Raw genomic sequence first — 14628 nt, forward strand, 5'->3', positions numbered from 1 at the left:
TGCCTTGGCATTTAAAAGCAAAGTGCGCTTTGAGAAGCGAGCTTATGAACTCCTGTGCCACGCGTAGGCTTTCGGAAGGAGTGAGCTGCTGAGATTTGAGCAGCCGAAAGCTCTGCTGCGTTGAGCAGCACGAGTCGGTGTGCCCGGCCCTGGAGACGCAGGGGAGGAGATACTGCACCTTTAGTCGCTGTATGCCGAGGGCCAGGTGTATTTGAGCAGAAAATGCAAACTTTGTTAAATTCTGAACTGTTTCTACTTGTGGGTATTTTTATCCCATTCTCTCTATTTCTAGACAGTGGAAGCTCTGCCTCTAACCGGGCTGGGGATTCTACTTGGGGCTCAGGACAGGTATGTTGTGAAACAAACCAAACCGATTAAAACAAACAAACAAACCCCAAAAAAATCAGAAAAACCAAACCCAACGCCAAACAAAGCAAATCCCCTCCCAAACCCGAACCCAACCGAACTGCAGCCTGCTGGCAGATGTGTGTGTCTGACGTGGCCTATCACCGCTCGCCTTGTAAATGCCTTTTTTTTGTTTTGTTTTTTGTTTGTTTTTTTTGTTTGCTTATCGCTAGAAACAGATTGAAGTTGTTAAGAAAGGGCCAAGGTGTGAGTGCTGCTGACATGTACAGGTGGAAGCTTTCCTCCCATGAACCCTGCAGCTCTACATGTACCACAGGTAGTTATAAGAAGCAGCCAAAGTCTGCACAACCGCTGAAATCACCTGGTGTGTGAGTCACTTTTATGTCTGTTAGGGATGGGAAGGACCTGGTGATGTGTCGGGGATCTCACGATCTCTGGAGCTGGTTTAGCACAACCCCGAATCCGCTCCACCCGGGTGCGAACACGGGGAGAGGAGCCGGGGCGCGCGGCGTGCAAAGCTCACCAACCTCGCGGGTGTGCCGGGGGCCGGGCGCTGTGCCCAGCGTGTCCATCGTCCTGCAAAACGCTCTCCCTCGGGGAGCTCTGAACATCGCCTTCGCTTCCCAGCCCAGCGGGGACGCGCTGGGGCTCGGCAGGACCCCCAAACCTGGGCTGAGTCTCAGCATATTGCCTCCTTTTTTTTTCCTTCCTCCCCTTTTTGACTGTTCAGAGGGGTTTGAAAAGCTCAGCTGCTTCCCCACAGAGTGAAATTTTGAAGATTGTTCAGCTCTGGCAGGAAACAAAATAGCATTTGGCTTTTTGATTTTGTTTTGTTTCTCCCACTCCTTCTACCCTGGAGCCTGATCTCGGCTGCGAGGGTGTAAATCTGGAACAGCGACGTAGATGCCAGGGATATCAAAACCGAGCTTGTATTCTTTTTGCATAAATTCCCCCTTTTTGACCCCCAAAAAGCTTCAAGCCGCCTGATCTCTCTCCTCTTTTACTCCTTGGTTAGGGGGTCCTGGCCCCTGCGAGCCCATCGCTTGCCATGAAGCATGCGTGTGGGTCGTGTGCTCGCCTGCTCCGCTCTCCAGTGGCACCGTCCCTGAAATAATCCAGATCCTGCCGTGCTTCTGGAATTAGAAAGAAGGAAAAAAGGGGGAGAGAGGAGATTGCAATCGAAGGGACACCTCTTAAAGGAGCAAATGCAAGGATTTTATTTTTTAAGCATTTGTTCTTGTCCAGCGGACACATGCCTGCAGCGTGCCGGCAGCAGGAGCTTCGCAAGCTGTCCCTTTCCCTGGGATCTCGTCAGCCACGTTTTCTGGGACATTTTTAACTTCTTTGATCCCCTCTGAACAAATTTCCCCCTTGACCGGGCTAGGCTGCTCTGCCCTGGCTTGCAGCTAGCAGAGAGAGGTTTTACTTAAATTTCTCCTTTCTCATTGCCTTTTCTTCATGACATATCGCAGAGAAGCAATACCATGTCAAGAGCTGTAGATCTTTTTTAGTTTCATGTAAACCATATGTTCCTGAGAGCTGCAATTCTTGTTACCTGTAGCCAGAGCAGCCTCCTGGTCCCCAGCCAGGTCCCAGAATGGACTTCACAACATTTACTCTGGCACGGCAGGCTGCGGGGGAAAAGGTCTCGGTCTGACGACACTGGCTGCCTGCGCTTTCGGTGGGGGAACAGGAGGGGCAGGTGCCTCCTTGCAAAGCCCCCGGGAGCCCTTCCTTGGCCCGGAGTGCTGGGTGCATCTGGGGGACAACGGGGCACAAACGGGGTGTAATGCATATAGAGAGAGTGGGTGGATGGAGCGGGTTGGGGACCGTTTTCTGTCGCCTCCACCCACGAGCCCGGCAGGGTGGGAGCTGATGGCTGCGAGGCAGAGGGAGCTGCCGAGCAGACTCGTTGCCCTGAGCGTTTCCTATAAAAATGTGTTAGTCATATATTGATCTTGGTGGCAAGCCCTGGCAGGGGTGGCCGTGCCCGCCTTCGGAGCCAGCCAAACTCAGCCGTGCTGCCCGCCTTGGCTGGGTGGCCGCTGCGATCCTCCCCTCCCGGCAGCGTCCACCCCGTGGGCCAGAAAGTCCAGCTTGCTGCTTTCCATCGGGAGGAAGTTTTGGAAAATGCAGCTCAAAAAAAAAAAAAACAAAAAACCCAAAACAAAAAAAAAGAGAAGAGTTTGGATGTCAAAATCACCAAGCATCCTCTGTTGTGTGTATGTATTCTCTTTGAAACTAGGAGTGATGTCCACATATGCTATGTGTGTTCGCTATGATGGGATCGAAGTGGATGATACGTACTGTGATGCCATGACCCGTCCCGAGCCCGTCCATGAGTTCTGTGCTGGGAGAGAGTGCCAGCCAAGGTACCACCTCGACAGGGTGCTCCTGGGGGGCTCCGCCGTGGAAAATATTTGAGGGGGGGGTCGGTGTGGATTTGGGGGGATGGCCCATAGCAGGGATGGCCCATAGCACCCCTGTCCCTCCTCCCCCAGCTGCATCTGCCCAGGCTGCACCGGGACCCAGCAAGACTGTCCTGAGTGCTTTAGCTCAAGCTGCCAGGTTAAAACTTCCATAAATCCTGACAGAGTTTACGTCTGTGGCTCCCGGCAAGCCCGGCTTCTAACAACACAGGCAGTATCCTGCCCTGGCCAGCGCGTGGAGGAACGTGTGCGTGAATTGGGCGGGGGGGCCGGGCTTGCAAACTGTGCCACGGATCCAGCCCTCTGGTCCCTTCAGCATCCTGAACATCGCTGAGGGTTGCAAGAGCTGGTGCAGAGGGGGACCCGTGCTGGAAGTCCTGCAGAAGGTTTCCCGTCTGATCCAGCTCTTTATCCGAGAAGCGTGGCTGCAGTCCAGAGCCAGGCCGTACGGCTCGGGGCAGCTCCGCTGCTGGTTTGTAAGGCGGGACGTGCCTGTTGGAAGGTTTGCAAGTAACAGCAGTTATGAGCAGGACAGACGGGTGTCTGTCGAAGGGAGGAGGACTTGCGGTGGTGTCAGACTACGGACAGGGCAGAGGGAGAAGTAAAGCGATCTGGTGCTTGCCCTGGAATGGTGTCACTCGTGAACAGTGCAAAGCAAGACTAGAGTGATGCCAGGGACCAGGTATGGCACCTGCTCCCTGGAGAGTGCTTGCTTTCACCTTGGGTAATTGTGAAGGAGGACGGGGGAGGAAAATACGTGCCCTTTGCAGTGTAAGATCTTGTTGAGCCTTGCACATTAAGGCTGAAAGCCAGGGCGGGCTGTAATTGAGGCAAGAAGAGTGTGGGGAGGTGGATGGTGCTACTGCTGGGAACATACCTGCCCTGTAGACACCATGGGAACTTTAATCTCTATTTGCATTAACTTTATAATTTTTTAGCACGAGTATTAGGGCTATTTTCATGCTTAGATTATCCCACTGGTCTTTTATAAAGCTGCCCCTCCTTATAGTTGTGCTGTTCCAGCTCCATGGGCTTGCACTGCGAGAGAGAAGAGCTGCTCTGTGATTTACCGGTGATTACAGCTCGGCGGTGGGGAAACCAAGGAGCTGCCAGGAACTCTGATGGGGCAGCCGGGCGCGTTCGCTAGCGCTCGGGCAGACGGGATGCTGCTTGGGCTGGCAAAGCCTTTCCAACAGAAGGAGCCAAGAGAATTTTGCCTTACCTGGATGGGAGAGACCTTGGTTTCATCTCTCTTCCGAGTTTAGGTGGCGCCTCTAAATGCGCGACGTCTCCCTGCCGCTGCTTGTTGTGCCTGGAGCCCCACGCGGGGCACGGGGCTGGCGTGCAGCCGGGGGATGTGGCTCTCCCGCTCGGAGAGCGGCGGCAGCGGGTGGCCCTGGGGGTGCGTGGGGCAGCTGCATGTCCAGAGGAATTGTGATTTCTGATTCGTTTAGTTTTTTACATTTTTTTTTTAGATTATTCTTTAATTCAGAATTATTATAATGTTACCGTACTGTAAAAATATTGAAATTTTATGTCTTTTCCCTTGGTTTACAAGCTACCCTCCTCTTGCAATGTCAGGACAGTAGTGGCAGGGGACAGTAAGGGGCAGGCAGGGTCTCAGACCACATCCCGGCTCTTCCAGCCCATCGCGTGAGGTTAGCAGAGTCAGACTGATGGTGGTACGCGAACGTCTGTCCCGCTGGGGCACAAACAGCTTTGTGTGACATTATTGCTGGAATTTGCAAGGCGATGGATGGTCGCGTCCTCTCCGTCCTTTAGCTGATCAGGGAAAAAAAAGAGCGGTCAAGTGTGGGCAAAAAGCATGGCAGAGAAACGTGCTGGCACACGCGGGGTTGCAGCCGGGAGCGTGCAGCCTGCGGGTGACGAACGCTGAGCGGCGAGCGCACCGGTCCGTGCCGCACCGCGCCGGCACCTTCTTCCTCTTGTCAATCTGATTTTAGCATCCGCTGCTGCGGGCATGAACTCGGGTCTGCTGGGTGAAACCACTGCCCGTTAATACATCCCATCTCGTGGGAAAACCTCTGGCACGCTGGCAGCCTGACTAGAGCTCATCCCGATTGCAGCTGTCTCCCTCCAGCCGCGAGCAGGCAGGGTTTTCCCGTGGGATGCTCCAGCCCAGGTCCAGCCGTGCCCGGCGTGACGGCCTCTCTTGCCTCCGCAGGTGGGAGACAAGCAGCTGGAGCGAGTGCTCCCGTACCTGCGGGGAGGGCTACCAGTTCCGCATCGTCCGCTGCTGGAAGATGATCTCGCCGGGGTTCGACAGCTCCGTTTACAGTGACCTCTGCGAGTCTGCTGACATCACCCGGCCGGACGAGCGCAAGGTCTGCAAGAACCCAGCCTGCGGGCCCCAGTGGGAGATGTCGGAGTGGTCCGAGGTAGGTCCCCAGGGACTGCTGGCCTGGCAGCGCTGAGGGCGAGCACACGTGCCTGCACTTTTCCATGCCTTTTCCGACTGAAACTCATTTGTGGCCATCAGAGACTCTGCCTTGTAGGACACTGGCTGCAGCCGTTGCATGTGAACCAACATATACCAGTAATTTCCACCCCCCCCCCCCCCCCTAAAATGAAGCCTTGGGTTCCCTCCAGGAGGGGGAGGTCACCACCATCGCTCACTCATGGGGTCTTTGACCACATGCAAGGTGCTGGCATTGCCCGCTGAGATAGGGCAGGAGCCCGCAGCTGGGATCCTCCCATCACTACTTGCTCGGCAGCCTCTTTGCCCCGCAGTACAACGCGGCAGGGAGGAGATCCCACCTCACACGTGAATTACGTTCCCATGAACTTCCCTTCCTCACCTCCCAATTTCACTGCACCACATGGAGAATTAAACCTTTTCCTAGCTGTGCCTTAAGCAGATCCCTAAAGCAGCTGGGAGGTGCTTTGGGGCGGCGCAGTGCGGTGCTGCTCTTGCTTTAGCTCGTCGGTTTGCTCGGGAAAACCTGTGAAAGGATTTGTGCCCCTGAAATCATTTCCAGGCGCGGCCAGCGCTCTGGCATGTCACTTGTGAACATAAATCCGTGGAAACGACCAAACCAGTGCCGCTTCCTCGGGGAGCCAGGGCTGGCCTCCGAGCTTGGGTGGCTCGGGAGCCGGTCCCCTGGCTGCCACCGGTGTTGCGCTGGGTTGACGCTCGTGGTGCAGGGAGGGGGACCCGGCATGGCTGGCAGTGAACGTATAAAACACGTGGAGGGGTATAAGCATGCCCCCATGCATTGCTAGAAAACAGCCCTGCCTCTTCAATATCTTCTGGAAGCAGGCGTGCGTGGGCAGAGTGAGACTTCGGGTCTGCACCCGTCTCCAAGCTCGCCCGGGGTGCCACCGCCAGCCCCCCGCCATGGTGATGGCTGCGTGTGGAGGGTGGCATTTGTGCCCCGGAGCCTGCACGCTCGTTGACTCTCTGCAAAGGAGCAAATGTCGTTCCTGCTCCCAAATCAAGCCCAGACGCCTTCTAAGCAAGAGCAGACAGCTCCGAGCCAAGCCGTCTGCGGGTGCGAACCTGCCCCACGGTTTAAACCACAAGGGATCGGACTCTTCCTCCTGGGAGGCTCCCAAAACGCTTCTTGGTCATAATTTAAATGTCTCTTTTCCTCTTCAGGCTGGGGTGAGTCGTTTCCCTCGAGCCGATGGAGGGGCTGGTGTGTTCCCTGGTGTTGCAGGATGTTTTGACTTTCCCAGCTGGGTAGAGAGGCGCTCCCAGTGCACGTGCTGGCGCGTTATTTTGACTGGCGTAGCAAACCAGAGTGGCTTATTTTACAGAAATCCGTATTCTCCTCCAGCATGTGTCAGGGACAGATTGCTTGAGACAGTCCTGGAGTAGTTTGTTCTTAGCCAGCAGCAAAGCTAATCTCATTTGGATCCCATCTGAAGCAGGGTGCCAAGTTGGCTGGGGAAATAGGCATTAAAAAAAAGGCACATTTCAGGGATCTGAGGATTAACATATCAGCGCGGTGCGTCTGAGCGCTGTGCTGTTGACACTTTTCCCTGCTTTACGTTATGCACGGAGCAAATGTGTGTATGTGAGACTGTAGTAACTCAAATCCAGTTCTAAATAATGTCACGGGGCTGCGCGGTGCCAAATTTATCCACAGCATAAAAATCTCAGTTGTGCGGCTTGGGGAAAACATTCTCCAAAGAGGTGGAAAGGAGCTGGCTGTTCCTGGGAAGGAGGCGAGGGAGATCTCACCCCGTCTTGAAGTGCCAGCTAAAACTTTTCAGCCCTGATCAGGTATTTTTGGTGCCTTGGGTTTTCACCTTCTGGCATCGCCCGGCGGAGAGCTTGCACAGCACCCGGGCAGGATACAGCCCTCCAGCACCTTAACCCAACTGCTGAAGCTGTTGAGGGGTTTTGAGGAAGAGGGGTGGCTTTGCTACTGATTGTTTTACAGACAGTCACCTATGCATTGTCGGTGTGTGGTTTTAGAGTTTCATGTTAAAAATGTGAAAAAAAAAAAAAAAGAAAAAGAAAAAACCCAAACAAACCAGAAAGCAGGAGCTCCTGCTGACGCTGTCCCCTCCGTCCCCTCCCGGCAGTGCTCAGCCCGGTGCGGAGAGCGGAGCGTGGTGACGCGGGACATCCGCTGCTCGGAGGACGAGAAGCTGTGCGATGCCAGCGCCCGGCCCCTGGCCGAGAAGAACTGCACCGGACCACCCTGCGACCGGCAGTGGACCGTCTCCGACTGGGGACCGGTGAGACCCTGGGGTGGCTGGCTGAGTGGCCGTCGTGACCTGTTGCGGCTGGCCCTGCTTGCAGCCTTGCTTGTGTCTCCGGTGCTGGGAGTTTTGGGGTCAGACTCATCCTCCCCAGCAGCTCCCAGCTCCGACAGACCCGCAGCCAGCCCGCACCCGGAGCCGACCTCCACACGATTTGGCCGCTTGGGCTTTCCTAGTCCCCACGTCACCTCAAGTCTCCGTCTCGTCACCAGGACTTGCCCGCCAGCGCGGCCGCCCTGGGTCACCCTGACCGGCCGCCCCGGCTCTGTGCCCGTGGCAGCACTGGGGTCCGATGGCGTTTGTGGGCACTGAGCTCTCCTCTTCGCAAGGCTCCTCCTTGCGCAGGGCAGGGATGAGCTGCGGGACGGGCTCCGGCACTGGGGGTGATCCAGCATCCCGGGGGTCCCGCGGCTCCCTGGGACGGGGTGCCGGCGGGGTTAAACCCCGAGAGACCTGGCTGAGGGCCCTAGTGGGTGTCAAAATCCCGGTCTGTCTGCTGCACTGCGTACCTTGACAATGCTGCTCCATGCCCAGAAAATGAACCTTTTCCCTTTTTTTTCCCCCCCAAACCTTTTCCCATCTTTTTTTTCCCCTGAACCTTTTCCCTTTTCTTCTCCCCCCTCCCTTCCCTTCCTGCACAATCCTGCTACAGAGACCCCCTCCATCCCAAGCCATCCCAAGCTATTTTTACCCAGGTTTTGATACATTAGCATCAGCTAAAAATAAGTAGTTTCCATGGCAGCAGCGGTGCTGTGAAACACCGTACGTCTCTGCAAGAGCGGCCGCAAAAGAGCCGGGGAGCACTCGCTGTCTCCGCCGGCACTCAGGGCAGTGCTTGCCTGGCCCTTTGTGGGGGGGAGGAATATTTGCAGCCACTTGCTTGGTCCCCTTTGCCTTGACCTCTTCGAGAGCCACCCCGGGGTTTCCTGCTCATGGTGCTTCCCCTGCTGCCCGGCCCGAGGAGATGCTGAGTTTGCTCAGCACCAGCGTGATGGGGCTGCAGGATGGGTTGGCTGCAGCAGGGCTGCCCAGGGAAAGATGCGCTGAGCTTCCCTGCAGCTATTTTAAGCTGACCCCCAAGGATCCCTCCGTGATTTGGGGAAGGTGGGGTTGGGAAGGCAGCTGAGCCCCACGGAGGCATCTCGGTCCCCGTTGCGGGGGTGGGGATGGGGATGGGGATGGGGATGGAGCCGGAGCCATGCTGCCTTCCCCGCCGCTGACTGCCCGCTCTGCCCGCTGTGGTTTCAGTGCAGCGGCGGCTGCGGGCAGGGCAGGATGATCCGGCACGTGTACTGCAAAACCAGCGACGGGCGGGTGGTGCCGGAGTCGCAGTGCAACCTGGAGACGAAGCCGCTGGCCATCCACCCCTGCGGGGACAAGAACTGCCCCTCGCACTGGCTGGCGCAGGACTGGGAGCGGGTAAGTGCAGCCCCCCCCCGGGCCGGGGGGTGCTTGGGTTTGGGGGGCAATGGAGAAGGGGTGCTGTGCAGTGGGGTTGGACGGGGGTGCGTGGGTCTCAGCCGGCCACGCTTGTGCCCCCGCAGTGCAACACCACGTGCGGCCGGGGCGTGAAGAAGAGGATCGTGCTCTGCCTGGAGATCGTCAACGGCAAGATCAAGACCCGCAACCCCGCCGACTGCGACGTCACCAAAAAGCCCGTGGAGGAGACGACGTGCTTTGAGCGGCCGTGCTTCAAATGGTACACGACCCCCTGGTCGGAGGTGAGCGGGGAGGGGCCCGAGGGCAGCTTGGGGGATCTGTGGGGGGAAAATACCCTTCCTTCAACACGCGCTTGCCCTGAGCCTGTGGTGCCCCCTCCCCTCGTACCGAGGGCCACACCACCTGCAAAATAACCCAAGGAGATGGGCGAAGCTCTGCAGGCTGCCGTCCCAAGGGAGCACCCGGGGGGGCCCTTTCACTGCACCAGCAGCTCGGGGCAGAGCGCCTGCCGTGCCACGGTGCAATCGGGACTGGCTGTGCTCAGGGAGAAGAGGAATGAGAGGAGGTGTTTGGGGTCAGCTTTGGCTTTTTTACTTTCTCTTTTTTTTTTTTTTCTTTCTCCCTTCTTCCCCCCTTACCCTGCAGCTGCTGGTGGGGTGTGCATGGAGCCTGCGGGATGACTGCCCCGGGGATGCAGAGGTTGGGGATGCAGAGGTTGGGGATGCAGAGGTTGGGGATGCAGAGGTTGGGGATGCAGAGGTTGGGGATTCAGTTTGCCCCAGCACCCTGCATGGTCTGCAAAGGCAGCCAGGGCTGGGTGGCTGTGGGGATGAGCCCAGCGAGTGTGGGCGAGGAGCTGTGAAGGGCTGCGGCCGGTGCCCTGCAAGCCCTCCCTGTGCAGCCCTCCTCGTCCGTGCTCCAGGCGCCTCGTTTTGTTTAGTCTTGCAAACCGTCGTTGCAGCCTATAATTAGCCAAAGCAGCCCTGCCGTAATCCCAGCCTGACGAGGCATCCAAAGGGCAGCAGGCAGCGAGCGCCGGGCCCAGCAGCGGCTCTGCGAACCCACGCCTGGGGTGCTGGTGAAGGGTCCCGCGGCCTCGGGGGGCTGCAGCCACCCTGGTGCCACGGAGCAGCGTATGGACTGGGCCAGCTCGTTCATGGCCCTTTGCAAAGGGCAGCAGGAGGAGGGAGGATCGCAGTGCCAGGGGATGGGAGCGCATCCGCGTGTCCCTGGGCAGAGGCTGCTGCAGGCGGCTGATCTTGCTGGCAGCAAAGATGGAGCAAGAGGCCAGCGGTGCAGGGCTGAGACGTTCAGCCAGGGGAAGAGTTCACCCCCCTGCCCTGACATCTTCAGCAAACATTTTTTAAAAATTTTTTTTTAGCAGGTTCTGGCTTAGCACAGACCCCTGCGACATCAGGGTCTTGCCTCATCCCCTCTCTCTGTTCCCCAGTGCACGAAAACCTGCGGCATCGGCGTGAGGATGCGGGACGTGAAGTGCTACCAAGGGAAAGACATCGTCCGGGGCTGCGACCCACTGGTGAAGCCGGTGGGCAAACAGACCTGCGACCTGCAGCCCTGCCCCACGGAGCCCCCAGGTGAGCCCCACCGCCGGCAGCACCCCTTAGGCTTTATTTTTCCCCGATCCCCCCCAAGCAGCACCGCCTGGCATCTTAGCTTCCACCAACCCCCAATTTGATAGTCATCCCAGGGAGGACGTAAAGGGAACAGCTCTCCCTCTGTGCCCAAGTAATGGGGCACCATGGACTGGCTATTCTGGAGGTAACCCCGTTAAATTAAGGGGAGAGTTAAAAGAAGCATGCTCTGACCTTAAGATAAAAGGGAGCTTTGGAGAGCTGACTCGAGTGCTGCTTCTGTGTGATTCCAGCTAATGTCTAGGAAGTTTTGTCTGTGCCATTATTTTAATGATTTTTGGTCTCCAAATGTCCTGCAGGATTTGTAACTATCTCATTATCTGACTCGTCTGCTGGCTCAAAGCCCCTATGATCTTTAGTGAACACGCCGTTCTAATTCTTTAATAGGATTTGGGAATAAGGACGGTGTGGGAGAAAAGCATGAAAATGGGAGACAGATTTGGGGCTGGCTCCTGGCTCGGCTCTGGACCCGCTGGGTGCCCTTGGCTGGCCTTTCCGGCAGGGTCCGGGATGCGGCACGGTGCTTGCAAGGTGCCCCCTTGTAGCAAGCTGCCTGCCCTAGGAGCAGCCTGGTTTCATGCGTCCTATGGATTTTAAGCAAAATATATATATATAACTGTAAATCCTATGGGTTTGAAGCAACATAGTGCTCTGAAGGGAGCTGGAAGAGCTTCACAGTGGTTTCTGCCCTGCTCCCTCTCTCCAGCAGCTTACTTGCCCCAAACTCCTGCTGTAATGCTGCTGGATTCCTGTTCCCTTTCTCACGTCGCCTTTTTGGGGCAGGAATTGCGAGTGTGTTGGGTCACCCTGTGCCCTACCGTGGGAGGCCCTTGGCTTGGGGGCAGCTCAGTGCCAGGCTCCCTTGGGGGCTCCAGCAATCCCTGGGCAGCTCCGTTTCGCAGGCAAGAGCTTGAGTTTTGGGGCTGGGACCAAATAAGACTCCCCAGGCCAGGCTAGGTGTGATGAAACGGGTCGGCCTTCTCATGCCGTTGCTTAGGTTGACAATGATATTTATGGAGAAGCTCCATGGTGTTTTCCAGGGGATGCTCTGCCAGATATCGGGGAGGTGGCAGTTGCAGCCGGGGTGATGCGTTGCACAGCCCGTGGTGTTTAGGGCAGGCTGCGTACGGGGGGAAAAATGAGCTCGTGAGCTTGCAAGGGTTTATTTTCTTTTTCTTTTCCACATGGGTGCCTTTTGCCTTCTCTCCCCCAGACGACAGCTGCCAGGACCAAGCAGGAACCAACTGCGCTTTGGCCATCAAAGTCAACCTGTGCAGCCACTGGTACTACAGCAAAGCCTGCTGCCGCTCCTGCCGCGCGCCCCACTCCTAGTGCCCGGCAGCGCCCGCGGCACGCGCCGGGCCGGCACCCCGGGCTGCGCCTCCCTTAGCAAGGGCTCTGTATACCATTTAGTAAGCGCTACACATCCCACAGACTGGTGTTAAGGATGCTTTGGGGTTGAGTTGTTTCCCCCCCCCCCCCACCGACGCAGAACTACTCTCCTTGTCCCTCTCCCGTGTAGAGGAACGGTGCCGGCGTGGCTCGGTTGCAAAGCCGTTACCGCTGTGCATTGGGAGCCCTCGTTATCGGAGCTGTACATAAAGTCGTGTATATTTGATTCCCCCGAACTGCAGACACGTGCCCGTGTTTCACAAGGTCTTGTCCTTTGGTTTCTTTCCTCTAATGCAAGTTTGGGGCTGACGATGGGAAGGCGTGAACTCTGTGAAGTGCAAGTTTCCCTTCGCAAAGGGGGTTAGTGCCTCTCTCCTAATTTATCCCCGAGACCTGCGCTCTCTCGTTGGCTGCGTTTAACGTGGTGGGAAGCTGATTTTCGTTTACTAAATGAACTCAAGCCCAAGCCCTTTTTTTGTAATATGTAGGTGTATACTTTTTCAGAGAATTTTATCTTATAATCAAATGTTAGTTCCATAGTCCTTACAACCCCCCCGTAATGCTGACATATTGTATATAATATGGAAACATAACTGCACTTTATATCACAAAAAAGACGTGCTCTTTTTTAATATATTTGTTTACAGACAGTGAACTTTATCCATATAATCATTAATTTGTACTCATATGTATATTTTAATAAAGTTGTCATATTTATGGTGGTATCTCGTTTTATTCTCCAGTTTGTAGTGGGCGTTTGCCCCGTGTGCTGGGAACACTGGAGTTGGGGCTATGAACTTGCTGGTGCCTGGGGAGGGCAGAGCAGCTCCAAGTCTGGGAATCGCGGATGCTTGGACAGTGATGCAAGGAACAGTCCCAGCAGGGGGGCAGCCGGGGATTTTGGGATGGTTGCCCTGGGTTAGGGGCCCTTTGGGGTTACGTGTGTGGCTTTAGGAACTGCAGCCCTGAAGCTTCTCAGGAGCTTGCAAGGAAAGAGGTTTGGTACGGTGCCAGCAAGAAAAGGGCCTTTCCATGCTCCCAAGGGCGGTCATTGCTCCGTGTTTCTGCGGGCGTGATTCGCCGAGGCCGGGCCAAAGGCTCTTTAGCATCCCCCGTACTGGTGCGTGCACCCCAGTTACTGCTGCATCGCTCCCCTCAGCAGCAGGGAAACCCCTGCACCTGGGTGAAAGCTTTGCAAACGCCACCCTGTCTTTGAAGATGCAGGGACGAAAAGGCCAGCCTCAAAACCCATGTCAAAGTAGTTTATTTCTTTTTTTTTTTTTTTCTTTTTTGTTTTGGGGTTTTTTTTCCCCCCTCTGTGATTCCCAAAGTTCTGTACAACAGATCACCAGGTGAGGGTGATCAACCAACCGTTTGCTTCGTTTCCAAGCTACACGGGAAGGAAAAATGGAAAAAAAAAAAGAAGAAAGGAAGGCTGGCGAGAGAAGTACGATCACAAGAGATGCAAAGAAGAGGAGGGCTCGATGCATTGAAACAAACCCCGGTAAGAGCTACACACAGCAGCGTGGCCGCAGTGGATGCCGTCCCCCCGGAGCAGAGGCATCGTGCTCCCGGGACGTGGCACCGCAGGGACCAAGCCCAGAATATTAAACATGTATGAAACCAAACCCAGCCCCCCCGCCCCAAACAGAACCCCCCGAGAAAGTCAAAGATACTCATTTGCAAAGACTGACTTGTACTTCAAAAGATTTCCTGTGGAATTAAAAGCCCTCGCGGTTAAAAGTAAAATATCCAGCTAGGCTGCAAACAGTGTTTGTGAGCCGATGGGGCTGAAGCGACGGCTTTTTCTTCCCATCACATCTTTAAGAAGGAAAGCTGACCCAGAGCACAGCGCTGAGGCCATTAGAGTCTCTTTGCAGCCAGTCCGTCCTCCGCGGCGGCTGAGCCAGCCGTCCCCGAGTCCAGCGCAACGCTTTTAACCTGAATAATGCACAATCCAGGAGAAAGAGGGTGTTTTGTCAGACGAACCGTGAGTATTGCAGGGTTGGAGGGGAGGAATCAAGACAGCCAGGAGAAACCAAAGCATGAGAGTCCCCACAGAGGCACCGCTGCGATGAGCGATTCCTCCTCCCAAAGCACTGAATTAACCAAACGGCTCCTTTGCAGCACGTTTAGCCCAGAGGGACGCGCTCGGCGGCCGGCTCCACGCCTGCTGCTCTGCCAGCGCAGCCCTGGCCGGATCCACCGTGGCCGGCGGAGCTGGGGCAGAGCCGGTGCCGCAGCCCTGGCCAGGCTGCCCAGCCATGGGAAATGGCATGGTGAAAAATGCAAGAGGTGGCTTTGCCTAAATCTAAAGGGTTTTGACACATTCCTGGATGGAGAGAAGATGTCATGGCCTTTTTTTTAAATGAAAAAAAAACCCCAAATGCATGTTAAAATGTGCATGCAGGGAGGGGTGGGCACATACATGGTCACGCTCTTGCTCACCCAGCACGCAGAGCCCTCGATTAGAAACCGTGTACGGCATTATTCGGAGCGGGGACACTCCTTAGTCGGAGAGGGGTGGCTACAGGTATATTCCTCCATCCGAAACCACACCGTGTGTTATTTCCATGGCCAGGTAATGCAATGGGTTTGCAACCCCCCGCCCAAGC

General features: G+C 56.0%; 1 protein-coding gene across 19 annotated transcripts in view; it reads left to right on the top strand.

The window, feature by feature from the left end:
- ADAMTSL2 (ADAMTS like 2) overlaps window positions 1–12738 on the top strand; it is a 29984-nt gene extending 17246 nt beyond the window's left edge. For 18 of the 19 annotated variants that reach the window (XM_075519501.1, XM_075519481.1, XM_075519483.1 and 15 more), the window contains 8 exons: window positions 579–682; window positions 2612–2738; window positions 4981–5194; window positions 7350–7505; window positions 8778–8948; window positions 9074–9250; window positions 10420–10564; window positions 11835–12738. In XM_075519501.1, coding sequence (XP_075375616.1) covers window positions 579–682; window positions 2612–2738; window positions 4981–5194; window positions 7350–7505; window positions 8778–8948; window positions 9074–9250; window positions 10420–10564; window positions 11835–11953 — 1213 coding nt within the window. In that variant the 3' untranslated portion in view covers window positions 11954–12738. The remainder of the gene's footprint in view (window positions 1–578; window positions 683–2611; window positions 2739–4980; window positions 5195–7349; window positions 7506–8777; window positions 8949–9073; window positions 9251–10419; window positions 10565–11834) is intronic. The other variant, XM_075519494.1, reaches the window with a different exon arrangement.
- Window positions 12739–14628: the final 1890 nt, after the last annotated feature.

The sequence above is a fragment of the Mycteria americana genome, chromosome 17, assembly GCF_035582795.1.
Source record: "Mycteria americana isolate JAX WOST 10 ecotype Jacksonville Zoo and Gardens chromosome 17, USCA_MyAme_1.0, whole genome shotgun sequence".
NCBI classification, from domain to species: Eukaryota; Metazoa; Chordata; class Aves; order Ciconiiformes; family Ciconiidae; genus Mycteria; species Mycteria americana.